The sequence below is a fragment of the Halyomorpha halys genome, unplaced genomic scaffold (genome assembly GCF_000696795.3).
Source record: "Halyomorpha halys isolate HHAL.00 unplaced genomic scaffold, Hhal_1.1 Scaffold558.1, whole genome shotgun sequence".
Lineage (NCBI taxonomy): Eukaryota > Metazoa > Arthropoda > Insecta > Hemiptera > Pentatomidae > Halyomorpha > Halyomorpha halys.
Window position 1 is genome coordinate 167,596 of NW_027115474.1, and position 14,365 is coordinate 181,960.

General features: G+C 31.5%; 4 protein-coding genes across 4 annotated transcripts in view; 2 read left to right on the forward strand and 2 right to left on the reverse strand.

The window, feature by feature from the left end:
* LOC106684231 (carbonic anhydrase 2) overlaps positions 1 to 338 on the forward strand; it is a 24,966-nt gene extending 24,628 nt beyond the window's left edge. Inside the window, exon 7 of the mRNA XM_067052523.1 lies at positions 7 to 338. Coding sequence (XP_066908624.1) covers positions 7 to 180 — 174 coding nt within the window. The 3' untranslated portion in view covers positions 181 to 338. The remainder of the gene's footprint in view (positions 1 to 6) is intronic.
* A 624-nt stretch (positions 339 to 962) lies between these two features.
* On the reverse strand, positions 963 to 5,042 carry LOC106684232 (methionyl-tRNA formyltransferase, mitochondrial). Its single transcript, XM_014426183.3, has 5 exons — positions 4,701 to 5,042; positions 4,417 to 4,614; positions 4,214 to 4,336; positions 3,200 to 3,378; positions 963 to 1,738 (listed from the first exon to the last, which is right to left on the reverse strand). Exons 1-5 carry the CDS (start codon positions 4,892 to 4,894, stop codon positions 1,272 to 1,274), a joined length of 1,161 nt encoding a protein of 386 aa, XP_014281669.1. The 5' UTR covers positions 4,895 to 5,042; the 3' UTR covers positions 963 to 1,271.
* Positions 5,043 to 7,884: 2,842 nt separating this feature from the next.
* On the reverse strand, positions 7,885 to 10,351 carry LOC106684225 (uncharacterized). The gene is made up of 3 exons (XM_014426172.3): positions 10,107 to 10,351; positions 9,891 to 10,027; positions 7,885 to 8,237 (listed from the first exon to the last, which is right to left on the reverse strand). The coding sequence occupies exons 1-3, from the start codon at positions 10,263 to 10,265 to the stop codon at positions 8,171 to 8,173; spliced, it is 363 nt and encodes a 120-aa protein (XP_014281658.1). The 5' UTR covers positions 10,266 to 10,351; the 3' UTR covers positions 7,885 to 8,170.
* A 2,325-nt stretch (positions 10,352 to 12,676) lies between these two features.
* The window catches only part of LOC106684224 (uncharacterized), a gene marked incomplete in the record, with an annotated part of 37,458 nt that continues 35,769 nt past the window's right edge, over positions 12,677 to 14,365 (forward strand). The window contains 2 exon segments of the mRNA XM_067052526.1: positions 12,677 to 12,814; positions 12,963 to 13,041. Coding sequence (XP_066908627.1) covers positions 12,812 to 12,814; positions 12,963 to 13,041 — 82 coding nt within the window.

Below are 14,365 nucleotides of genomic sequence, written 5' to 3' on the forward strand. Positions count from 1 at the left end.
TTCAAGATGGCACTGTTCAGACACTTATCAGCAGGAGAAGAGAAGTTGGTTGATAACTTCAGACAAGTGCAGAGGCTAGGTTCACGGAAGGTCTACGTGCGGCGGCACCCAACCGAGTACTCTCACCACATGGCGGATCAATGGAACCTCACCAGCCACATTCTGTGGGGCCTGCCCTAAGTTTCGGTGCATCGGGACCTCATAATTTTTGAGAGATGGTTAGAAGAACTCAAACTTGTTTTCTGTTAACTTTATGCTGATCGAATTTTGTTGATAATATTTTTATAATGTAATTATTTTTCTAATAAAAGTATATAAATATTTTCATAATCGCTTCAACTATCTCTTCAATATAGAGATCAGGATCTTTATTATTTAAGTTGAAACATTCCCCAAAGTTAGGTTAGGCAATGATTTTATACGTCAGATCAAACCATCTTAACACAGTAATTATAGGCATAAAATAAAAAAAAAAAATCTGATGCAGAGGGCAATTTTAACCTTCTTACTTTGAGGTGAAATCATCACTTTGGTTTTTGATGTTTGCCTTCGCATACTGACTGACCTCTCGGGAACATTCCTAATACCATTATGCGTATACCAGAATATATAAGCTGATTTCATAGCAATAGTCAATACTAAAAAATATAAATAAATAAAATAAAATGGAGAAAAAAAAATTTATGAATAAAGTTTTAGTTTCACTATATCTTTTTATTTATTATTTGTTATATTCAATGTTATTATATTATGACTTTTGTCCTATTGTAATAAATAGTTCTTCCTTTCAAAACATTAGTTTTTCAGAGCAGATAAAAGAAACTATCTAGGAAAGGTGGTATCTATAAAAATAGTATAAGTCACAATTTCCAAATATTCTATATTATAAATATTATATCTATTTTTGGCCATTTTCTGACTTATACTACTTTTACTCAAGAAAATAAACAAAAAGGCATAACTGAAATGAAGAAATAACCATTATTAATTTAATTTTAAATAATTATGCACAGATCTTTGTAACGATACAGAATTGAGTGTTTATGATAAAAACTATTAAGCTAAATGCTTAACATATTGCTCATCTGACAGAAATAAAAATACTAATTACAGAAGTCAAAAAACATCTTAACATGATAAGCCATATGTAAAGGTATGCTCTAACTAAGAGCATCAGTCCATCGAATATAGCAGATTAGACTTTATTGGACTGACAATCTTACTCTAAAAATACCCTAACGTTACGGGTATTGGAGTATTAAAGCAATGAGTTATGAGAGGAACCATTCAGACTTTTTTCTTTTAGACAAGTAGCCATTGTAAAAATCAACTGCACTAAGGACTTTGCTACCAACTTGTAATTTCTCAACGATAATAGACTGGCCATCGGAACAAACTACTCTCAAAATCTTATTACCCGTAGAGTAAATACACTTACCACTATCTTTACAAAGATATTGAGGAACATTTTTCTTAAAGTTAAAGTCAGAGTTTGAAGGTGAATTTAGAAAGTCGACAGCACTGGTCTTCAAGTTATCGGAATCACTTGTGCGGTGCAATATTGTATTGCTATCTACTGGAACAGGTTCGAGAGAGATTTTTTTCAGCTTTACTACTGTACCATGCCAACTTGTCTTTGGAGGGTACAAATGGGACAATCCCCGATAAAGATTGATAACAGATTTCGCATCAGATGTTGACCAGTCTATTTTGGCCATACTCGCAACCACCTTTGGTGCTGTAAAAAAAAAAAAAAAACAATAAATCGATAATTGAAATGGACCATCTAAAAACTAAATGGACTGGCATTTTCAATACAATATAAATTATCCTTGTAAGAATATAATTTAATTAAATACATGAAAACATTTTTCAGGAGCTAAAACCTCAAGTTTCATTCCATTCGAGACAGCGATTTTTTTTAAACAAAGTCTCCATGAAAAATTTTTTTTTTCTTTATATTATTTATTTTTAATTTAAAAAAAAATTATTTATAATCTTAACACTTTTGTTGATATTGTTTAAATAAATAAAATTTTATCCATTTTAGTCTAAAAACATTTTTATTCCATTTATAAGCCTTATATTTTGGCCATCCTTAAGCACAATCTTAAAACAATTTTAGAACCAAAAACATTTAAAAAACTACTTCACGCAGGCTATTGTCAATTTTTTACATTAATTAAAAAATTAATCATTAATAATTGTCACAGTCAAAAGTAAAATTTATCAATTGTTGTGGATTGCAAATGGTGTGCAACCAGTTTTATAGCTTCTGAAATCAAATGTACACAAGGTAAGCGATTGTTTCAAATGGGTTAGTAAATAATTAGAAATTTTACTAGAAAAATAAAACGATTGGTTTTCAATGTTACTTTGGACCTGATATTATGGTGAAGAATGGGATAGTTTATAAAAAGAAGTAAAAAAAAAAAAAATTAGTTTAAAAGAATTTTTCAAAGATATAAAAAACAATATCAATCAGAATCAAGTTATAAAAAGTGTTGAAAATAAAAATATATATTTTTTAAAAATTTATTTATTGACATTCACAACTGAATTTACATAAAAATACGGATACAGCTACAGGTAACATAGTAATTATCTGCTACAGCTGGATTCGAACTCGGGCCTTTTGAGTTACTGGTACTGGTATTTGGTGGGGGGAACAAGTCCGGCAAGTGGGCCTGTGGGTCCTTCTTGTCAACCCCTAATGGCTACCTAGGTTGCCGCCGCATACTAACCAAGGTGAGAGTGTCAAGATTCATTCTTCGGGACCGCCAAAATATGAATGTTATCTGCCCCAGATGGGAATCGAACCCACAACGTTCTGAACCGAGCGCACTGGGACCTGCACCCCAACCCGCATGGCCATCACGTCCCCGGCCTTTGGAGTTAGTAGTCCACTAACTTACCAATGAGCTACCCGTTCTCCCCATAGATTCTATTTAGATTATTTTATTAAGCTCAACACCACACAAGATGCATTGATACATCATTATTACAGATTTTTAATACATATTCGAGAAAAAACTGATATGAGGGAAATATGGTTAGGAGTGCGGCCAGCAAAGATACACAAATAAACAAACTATAGCATTTATTTGGTTACAAATAAAAAATGTTTCCTGCCATTTTATGTACCTCTTTTGACCACCACTTGGACTATCTTCCTAATTAAAAAAATTATGGTATTTACCATATGTGACGCCATTTTCTGGCTGTGGGACTGCATGAACTAAACAGTTGTTCAAGTCCCTTAAACACTCCATCAAGAGTAAGGCACCATGCATGGCTAGTTTTTTCTCCAGGTCAATAGTAGTATCGTAGCATCCTATTGGTACTCTATACTGTCGCACAATTTCTCCAACATCAAACCTGTTATAATTTTCTGAATTAAAAAACATATATAAGAAGAGGGTCAGGGTTGCGGTCAAAAAAAGAACAAATAGTTAATAACTATTTATTGTCTGACATTTCGCCCCATTTTGTAGGGCTTCTTCAGGGCTGTTCAAAGCGAAGCAGTTTAACCTTCCCCTTTGAACAGCCCTGATGAAGTCCTGCAAAGTGGGGCGAAATGTCAGACAATAAATAGTTATTAACTATTTGTTCTTTTTATGACCGCAACCCTGACCCTCTTCTTATATTTAAGTTTTACAGTCAACTACATATATAAAATAACTTATGTTTAAATATATAGAACTACAACTGTTTTAATATTTACAAGTAAAGATATACATTATGATTTATAATATAATATTAATTCACACTTTAAAGTAGCTAAGCGAATATTGGCATTAATAACCAAAGACTTATAATTTAAAATTAAACCAAAGAAAAAAAAAATCTTCATCAAAACATAATTTAACTGGGCCAAACTGCTAATTGATAATATATGAATAAGATGGTCAGGGTTGTGGTAAAAAAGAAGTTAACAACTATTTTTCTTCTTTTTGACCACAACACTGACCATCTCCTTCATATTTGAAATTATAGGATCAATTATTAATATATATAATATTAATTCATTAAATTAGAATATTTTTTTATAATTAAATAAATAATGACTGTAGAAATAGAAGGCTAAAGTAAACTCTTTATCTACTATTTTATTTATACTCTTTATAACAATTTATCAGCCAGTTGTTTCAATGAGGATTACCTATTATAAATAAAATTCTTAATATGCTAAAAGTATAAACTGACTTAGTACTTGTGTGGATGTATCCTCATAATAGTGACTCCTGTTTCGGTATCGCCTGCTTTAAGAGCATGAATTATAGGTGCAGCACCTCGCCATCTCGGAAGTAAGGATGCATGGACATTAATACAACCTCTACATTAAAATACAAGTCAATATATAATAGAAATACTTTTACAAACTTTGAATATATTTATGATAATTTAAAAACCTACAAGGGTAGTTCGTCTATTATTTTCTTTGAAATAAGATTTCCAAAGGAAACAACCATCCCAACATCATATTGAGATTTGATTTCAGAAAGATCAATAGGCCAGTTGTAAATTGGAAGGCTCTCACTCAGTCCAAATTGTGCTATAACACTTTCTTTTTTGGTAACTACTCCTAATGATTTCATCAAAGTCCCAGTTCTCCTGAAATTAGGATGTTAATCAACTTTTAGAAGAGATATATACACATTTTAAATTGATAATAATCAATTGGAAATTATAAGACATACAGCTTGGCACACAATAACTTTAGGCTTTCCAGTGAAAATTCATCAGTACCAAAAAATAGTACCCTCCAGGGGGGTTCATAAACATTAGAAGAAATGAAATATTTTCTACAGGCAGGGGCATATTTGGTAAATGTTCTATTTTTTAATTGAAAATAAAAACACAGCTTTAAATTGGGCATTAAACCGCTAAACATGGTAACAAGTTAGAACACATGTATAATTTATCCAATCCTTTCCACCCCAAAAAGAAAGGATGATTTACAACTAAAATTTAATTTGTTATTAATCATTTAGTACTTCACAACATTGAAGTTACATTTAATCACTACAGAAGATTTCGCGTCGGTCAAGAAAGCTCGGTCAACTACGGAATTTTTTAAACAGTAATTCTTATAATCACTTAATCTTCCGATAATTATTTCAAAACTTGTTATTGAGATTATCAAGGTACCACAATCCGTTATCGAATATTGGTCTCTTCCAACAGCTTCAACCAAATATCTCGGTCCCTTACAGTCATCAACCAGTTCCGAATCTTCAGAACGTTCCTCGCACAAACAACAATACCATTTACCCACCGTGGCTTAGGTCGTTCTCTTCTCCTAATATCATAGAGTGGCTCCATGAGTTGCTGTTTTGGTATATCTTAGCTCCCATTCTGACGATATATCTTACCCCCTTCAGTCTTACGATCTTCTTTATGAGGCCTATATCAAACTCTAATTGAAGGGATTTGTAAGGAAGGAGGTCCTAACAACGGATGATATGACTTCGGGAGTGAAGGATTTGATAGATAGGTCGTACGATATCTGGACGAGAGTATGAGGTAATAGAAAGGGTATGAGGTGCTGGGGAATGGTGAGGAATTTTACAGAGGAGGTGGATATACAAATCTGATCAGGTGTTACATTAAAAGTTGTCATATTCTATACTTCAATCTTGATTCTTTTATCCGTTATTCAACTTCCCTTCCCACAGTTAGGACTAATATCTTATGTTCGTATTAAGTTGATGCACGACCCACCACGACGAATTACAACAAAGTTCCCTAGACAATTTTTATCAACTCATTCCTACTCCATGAGCTGATCACAGGGGAGGTGGTGTCGGTTTGTAGTATATACACGACCATCTCAAGGCCATAATTCTTTTTTAATTCCCTTCTCGGACTTTCCCTCGTAAAATATATATTCGTTGCAATTCCAATAACCTCCTTTTCTTTGTTATATGCTGTTGTCTACCGTCCTCATGTTCCCTTTGAATCTTACAACTGGACTCCATCTATTGCAATGTAATTATCTCCAGTGACTTCAACTTAACGTTAACATGCTCCCTGAATTTAGTTATAATTCCTTTATTACTGACATTTATATCCTCTGCTACTAGTCCTATTTCTACTTCCGATATTGACCAAAACTTCAAACCAGAAAACTTATTTTTCTCTCACTTGTCCTACAACCGTTTACTGGCCGATATCATATCATACCAATGATTATGGTCCTGACAATATTCCGGAAAAAAATAATAAAATTCTGTCTCCCAGTCCTTATTCTCCTCCTCCATTATACCACCCTTGTACATGGATTAAATTCAATTTAAAATGCTTTTGCTCTACATGTCCAAATTGTTGGAATGTCAGGTAAAAAATTCAATGATCAGACTTCCTAGAAGAACATTTACTTATTAATCCTTTCCAATCTGGCTAATCAGCTCTCCTTAAAATACCCCAAAAAATCCAGATCACCATTGAAAATAAAAACTATCCTTATTCTAATCCATTTATCTAAAGCATTTGATACAGTGGACCACAACAAACTTCTTGCAAAACTACAAAATTTTCCGATATCCAAAAGTGCAATGCGCTAATGCAAATCCTTCCTCTCTGATTGAGCTTGATTCCTCATAGTTTTCTAAGACCAGTCTCCTAAGATCTTTCTCCTCTCCTTTTGTGTTCCTCAGGGTTCACCTCTGTCCCCTATCCTGTTTTTTTTTTTATTAATGGCTTTCTCCTACACATCTATTACTTCGAATACCACATTTATGTAGCTGATTTTCAAACATACCTGTAATTTCTGCCTTCCATTTTATTTCGGAACATAAAAAAAACTTCGAATAGATTTGAACCACCTCAGTTACTGGGCAATTGCTAACAAGTTGAAATTTAATGTGGAGAAGACAAAGCCAATTGTAACAGGTTCCTTTCACCTCCTCCATATTGTTCCTCCTATTCTAACCCTGTTCCTAAATAAAAATCCCATTAACATCCAAAAATTTTGAATTGCCTTTGATCAAACCTTTTCTGGAAAATTCATGATTATGATATTTCACTTCTACCTTAAATTACCTTTGCCAACTATTTCCATTCTCTCCATTTTATGAGGAGTTGAAGTAGCTTTACCCTCCCTGACATCATATTACTCTAGTACCTAATCCCCGTTCAAATTAAAATCTTCAGTTTATTCCCCTATAACTGTTCCCGGTTTTCAAACTAAAATACTATGTCCCACAAAAATTGCACATTATTGTTATCTATATATTTTCAATAAAGGTCAGAAAAAAAAAATGCACCATTTAGAGTTTTTTTCAGTTTTATTTCATCAATCCTCACCATCCCCCTCCCCTCCTCCAACCTTATATCAAACTCTCACATCCATAGGGTTTAAGAATAAATTCTAAAAACTGCATCTTTTGACAGCTCCTTCCCTAAGGCTTGGGGTTAAAGTCTCCTGCACTGTAAGAAAACCCATTTTGCTGCAAGGCCTAACTTTTCCACAATACTTTCAGAATAGACACCCACAGTAGATTACATTCCACAATGGCATTATTTCGCAAAATCACATTGATGCAGGGATTTCACAACTTAAATTCAAACATTTTCACAACATTGCCAAACATTCTCTTTTCAAATTAAATTTTCTAACACATTGTTGCAGAAGGTGCTTCTGTTTCTGTGCTGCTATATGTGGTGTTCCAATTCCATGGGGAGTCGCTTACCTCAACATACCAAATACTAACATATAGGTGAGTTCATTAAGGGCTCTAGAAGATTCATAAAAAAAATAAAATCAGGCACCACTATAACCCATGAACAATTATAGGTCCAGTATTTGATAAGATAGTACAAAATTGACATACATGAAGGTTAAACTATGGAAAGATGTGAAGAAAGCAAAAAAAAAAAAGATTTAAAAGAAAAATTTAATAACTTATGTAAAAATCATATAAATAAACTTGTATAGGCTGCTTAAACAATTTTATAAGCTTTACAGTCATGATAAATGAATAAATATATTTTATGTAAAAAAATAATAGTAACAGAACCCACTATCCTTAACAAGTATCCTATATTTTGGAACAAGTACAAGATACTTTTCCATCTTAGGTTATATAACCTTTCTTAGCAACAAAAATTAATTATTTACATAAATATAAAAATAATCTATAAGAATAACAGCTTTTCATTAATAAAACTATTTCATGTTCCGATGGTGGTACCTACGGCCAGATACAGGGGTTTCCAGCATATTCTGAGGGGACCTGCAGAAAAAAAAATAAAATGAGTTATGTTCATACTTATACTTATACTCATACTTATAGAATGAATAAATATTATACTTATATTTTCTTTATATGTTTAAATTAATGAAAATAAGGAACAAAAATGAAATATAGAACATTGAAAACTAGTATATGATTAGGTATCCAGGTTAACCAGACAAAAGAGAGTGACATTTTGTATTATATTTTATTAGTGGTTCATTCAAGTTTCGGAAGGTAGACCAGTTTACTTATTTAGTGAATACCTCTTGGTTTGTAAGAAATGGAATCAAAAAAACAACTTGATCAAAAAAAGGTTCATAAAATTCCACTCACAGTTACTGGCAATTAAAGGAGCCGCCAAGACTTACAACTTGGGAAACCCAACATAGTTAAAGGGGCAGTAAATGACAGTGTGGGAAATCCAATCTCATCTCGAAGACTGAAGCCCAAGTTGTGGCAGGACGTCCTTTGATAAATACTACATTTATCTACTTCAATTATTGTCATCACTACTATTTTATTTTATTTTTCTTTACGTCTTTTTACATCAATTAATTTTTTATTTTTATGAGAAGTCAGTTATTTATTTTATTAAATCTATGAATATCATTTGTTTTTGATGTGGACTTTTTTTTTTCTCTTCTTAAGAATTATTATTTTTATTTATTTTTCATAATTGTTCAATAGTTACACATTGTAAATAGTTAGAGGTGTCTTTTGCATGAAGCTATTTTCCCCTTTCCCCCAACTATTTATCAACAAACTAAAATAAAAATAGATGACTATATCACAGATTCTACGATAGAAAGATGGGGGACATTTCTAAATATCATAGACATTTATGCTCGCTTCAGGCTATGGGAAAGCAGTAATGCCACAAAAAAGATTATCATGGCAGATAATTAATAATGACCTTCATATTTACAATAAAGGCAGCAAAGGAGCACATTATAATAGTAAATTATTGATATATTCTTGATAAAATAAAATTTCAGCATTGAAACAAAAGGTGGGGAAGTTTCTGATAAGAAATAATGCTGAGAAGGTTGGTGTCAGATAGTATTGATGCAGAACTGTAAATATAAATACAAAACTAATTTAATACATATAAGCTCACAAATAACTTGGAGAAAGTCTAAATTGGTTAGGAACACAATGCATTTCAAATGTTGTATGTCTAGGAAATAAAAATGGGTTATGAGCTAACAAATAAAATAAAGAAGTATGGAGAAAATACTTTGCAAGTATTTTATTGGATTCATAACATTATTTTGAAAGAGGAACCTACATCACCTGAAAATAAAATTGAAAATGAATCAATTCAATACAACTGAGTTGAAACTAAGAAATTTTCTTAATAAGTCAAGAACATACAACTAATAACTATAATAATCATTATATAAGTCAATGTCAAAAGAAAAAAAAATCAGTCAAAATAAACTACAATCGAGAAATTCACAACCTAAAGGAAAAACTGACAACTCTACCACAACCAAAGTATCAAACTGAAGATGTGAACCTCATCCATTAACTACTTAACTTAGCAATAGCACTTACCAAAATTGAGCTAAGATTTATAAATCTTCATAATCTTAAAGGAAAGTAAGTACTAATAACAAATATAGAAATTAGATAAATTTTGATTAATACTTGAATTCTCTGGCACATGCTTCCAATTTTTCTATTTTAGAGTCCAAATCAACAATAAAATCTCTTATTTCTGAATTCCTTCTAACAATCTCTTCGACTTCTTGCCTCAGATCACTGCACATAAAATCCAGTACACCCTGATACGACAATAAAACATAAATTTTACTTAATTAGATACAAAAGAAGAAACTTTATCAATAATCAAGAAAAAAATACCTCGATTTCGGATATATTATTGTCTAATATTGATAAAGCACTCGTAGCATCACCATTCCCAATATCACAATTTATAATTTTGTCCCTTATGGATTCCACACCATCATCAATTTCTTTGGCTTGTTTAATTAACTCTTTAAAATTAAATTTATCTTCCATTCTAACGTACTAGTAGAAGCTAACAAAAAACGAATACTTTTAACACTTATAAGCGCCACAGACCAATCAGTTACGACTACGTCCAAATTCTTGAGTCGGCCCATAAGTTCAGATCAATAATCTTATTGTAGGAAAATAGTCCGGGTGGCAGTCAATAAAGATATCAAAATAGTAAAATAAAACTATTTATTGTTAACTAACGTTTCGCCTCACTTTGCATGGCTTCGTCATCTTCATTTCAATCTAACAGCCCTGACAAAGCTCTGCAAAGTGGGGCGAAACGTTGGTTAACAGTAAATAGTTTTGAGGTGTAGATAGTTGACCGTAGATTAATGATTGGAGAAGTTTGTCGGGGGGTGCGGTCAGCAAAGAACAACAGAAATAACCAAAACCATATTTATTTATTTTATGCCGGTCATAAAACTCCTCCAATAATTAATAAATAGTTTTATTTTAATATTTTGATACCTTTATTGACCGCCACCTAGACTATCTTCTTCATACGGTCAACAATATTTTTCCAACACTAATCTTATCAATAATTAGGTGTTTATAGTTAGCTGTAGATACAATAAATTGAGGAAGGAGTAAAATAGAGAGGGTACGTTTCCAAGGCGAGTGACACCAAAAGGCACGATCTATTCCTTTCGTAAGCGTGGCATCGAGTATGACATATTTGATAGTAGAGAGTTTCTGCCGCACTCCATATGCCAGAAATGTTCCTCAACTTTTCTTAGAAAACTTAAACAAGTTAATTCAATCGTAAATTCACTCCTTCCTTTTAGAACAGTAAATATATTTTAGGATCCTTTATATTCACGTTGAAATGAGTTTCAACAGACCTGAGATTGTGGAATCATAGCTCGGAATTAGGTTGAAGAGGATAGGTCTCATGTCGGAACTGTAATCAATTAGGCTGCAAAGCTATTGATTGTGCCTGGACGCCCAAACGTGCAATATATGTGAGAATGAAAAACGTTGACAACAGCAAGGGGAATAGTTGTGGATAGTAGCTCATGTCTTTTTGAAGATTTCTTCAGACCTATTTTTAATCTATATGTTTAGGTAGGAGCTGGAGTGCTCTTGCTGATTGTGCAATGCAAATCGGTAAACGACTCACAGCCCAGGAACGAGGAAGAAGGAATTTTTTTTGTGAGTATTTATATTAGACTATTGTGATTTTAACATCGTTCAATGAAAGATGTTTACCCTACTCTTAAAATAAAAACCCAAAAAATTTACGAGACTTAATTATTTGTACTCAGGAAACCTCAAAACATGTATTTCCGTTAAAAATTATTTTATTTATAATCTTGATATTTCTCTATACAATATATTTCACGTAAGTGAATGTAATAAATTCGTCAATCTACTTTTTTAAAAAAAGTTAAATAAATAATCTTACATATTTATTAAAATTATGTGACTTTGAAAATGGTAAATGAATTTCATCCAGTTTATTTTTATTTTTTAGGAACAAACCTACGTAATAAGATACCACTTTGAGAGTCCACGATCCTTTTTCTTTCCTCCACTGACGACCATACCCGAACGGACCTAGAACGATAGGGAATTTGTAAAAGAAAATATGACATATATGGCCTGTAGATTAGTGGGCATTAAGAAGGTAGGATGATATCATCCGCTAAAAACTGCGTGGGTCGATTTCGCGGATCAGAACTGGGTAAAATTTTCGTACGGTGGACGTGTAACCATTCTGGTGTCACAAAATGTATGTTTGAAAATATTTTTCTTATAATATTTCAACAATAATTATGTTATCAATCTTTATTTTTGTTTTTATAAATCAGTAAATTGTATTATTTTCTACGTTTTATCATAAATTTACCTTGGGAAAGTTAATTTTTTCCACTACACGACCGATATCACCGTATGAACAAATAACAAGCTCTGTATTATATGACTATAGTTTTATTTTTTATGAAAGTGATGTTAAAATTAACTTTCTAGTTGCGAATTAACTTGGAACAAATGTAGTTTATGAGTCAGATGAGAGTACTTTTAATGATACAGGTTTTTCTCTTGTGCTCTTCCTAAAATACTGGAACAAACAAAGTTTCTTAGATTTCTTTTTAACCCAATCGAGATAGTTATTTTTAAAATTTATTACGATCTCTGCTGTAGAGTATTCCATTTCTTTAATTTCTTCCTTGGAATCCTTGGATCCTTCAGTTCCTTACGTGTTTATTATAATATTACAATTCAGTTTGATTTGGATTCAAAATTGTTTTGAACCAAGGATATTTACCACATTTCTTCTGCTGTGTATACAAAGTTAACGTTTTTTACTTCAAACAGCTAATTTTTTTTCTTTTGATGTCATTGCTACTGTTGTTTATTCTCTTCAGTTGAGATTGAACGAACTTGAATTCCGTTGCTCTTTGGGATTCGTTAAAACCATTTTGAATCCTGTCAGTACCGGGTGTTGCTTTGTTATTGTTCATTATGTTTGTCATCCTTTCTAAATATAGGCTGATTCTGTGATTTAATATTTTTAATCTGTGTAGGAAATAATTTGAAATAAAATGGTAAGTAATATTAATCAAATAATTGGTGTTTACAATTTTATAGCTTATAGACAGTCAAAAACAATTTGAATCTGGACTTAATTTTTAAGGAGTCTAATGCCTTTATTGAATTTTAAATTATTTAATTACAAATATTTTTTATTTACAGGAGAGACAAAGACCAACTGAAGCAGAGTTAGTCAAGCAAATACTCATTTTAAGACAAAAATATAAACAACAAAAAAAAGGTTTGTTTTTGATAAATATGATTGAAAATATTTAAATTTAAAATATTATTTGTGACTTAAGTAGTTTTATTTCTGTAATTTAGTGCTTTAGTACAGAAAATTTAAAAATAATGGTGCTTAAATTTTCATATATCGTAGATAATTCATATAAACACTATCTAAATATTATTATATTTATGCATAGATAATGTATATGTACTGAAAAATAGTGAAATATGTTTGTCAGTATGAAGAAATCATGTTAAAAAAAAAATGTTTTGATGTAAAGGTTTCATTATTCTATTCATATGAATCACTTTGTTTGGCAAGTTTAATTAGTACAATTTTTTTTTTAATTTAAAACCATTTCTTTTGTAAATGAAACTTTCTTAGAACTATTTCAATTTCTAATTACTGGTTTTTCCAACTCTTTGAATTGAATATTACTTTTTCCAATTCAATGGCAATTCTCAGTTTTAGCTAATTTTCCAATGTCGTTCCATAAAAGTAAGTTTTATTTCAAACGCTGCTCTACTTGTGATTAGTAAATGTTATAAAGATAATATAAGCCTGCCTCCTGCTATGGATTTTGAGTACAAGGTGGGAAGGAAAGAATTTGAGTAGAGCAATGATTTAAAAAATTCCATCATTGAACAACATTGTAAAATAAGGTAAAGCTAGGAATAAATGTTTAATATTAATATAGGGACTTAATTATATATATTTTATTTTTATTACATTTAAGTCACTTAAGTCACATTCATACTTCAGTACAAATGATTAGAGTGACTAAAATTCTGTGGAAGCATGCTTAGAATGATTTATTTTAAAGAGAGTTATATAATAGCTATTTCTCTGCAGAAGGGTAAAATGGTTGATTTAGACATGTGATTTATAGTTGATAAGTGAGATTGAAATTTGTTCTATTCATTCAAAATAGATGATGAACAGTTCTTGTCCCCAAATAGGATTGGACTATATGGGATTGGGAATAGTCCTCCACTAAAATATTTGAAGCCAGTCAATAAGAAACATGTGTTACCATGTTTCATCAACATAGGTTTCTTTACTCAATAGACGTATTCATGATGTGTCAAGTATAAAAAGTTTTAGCATACTAAATGTTACAAGTATAGGATTTTGAGCAGTCTAATTTAAAGTCCATGTAATATTTTAAATACAGAGGAGCTCTTAGCGGATTTTCTGGGCTACTTGTTTTAAGGCGGATCTACATGTTGGCCACTTGCTGCGAATCAGAGACTTGTACAAATGATTGGCAAACAAAGGAACCATCCAAGCATCGTATCCACATGCTTGTGTTTTTCAGAGAGGCAAATATGGCAGA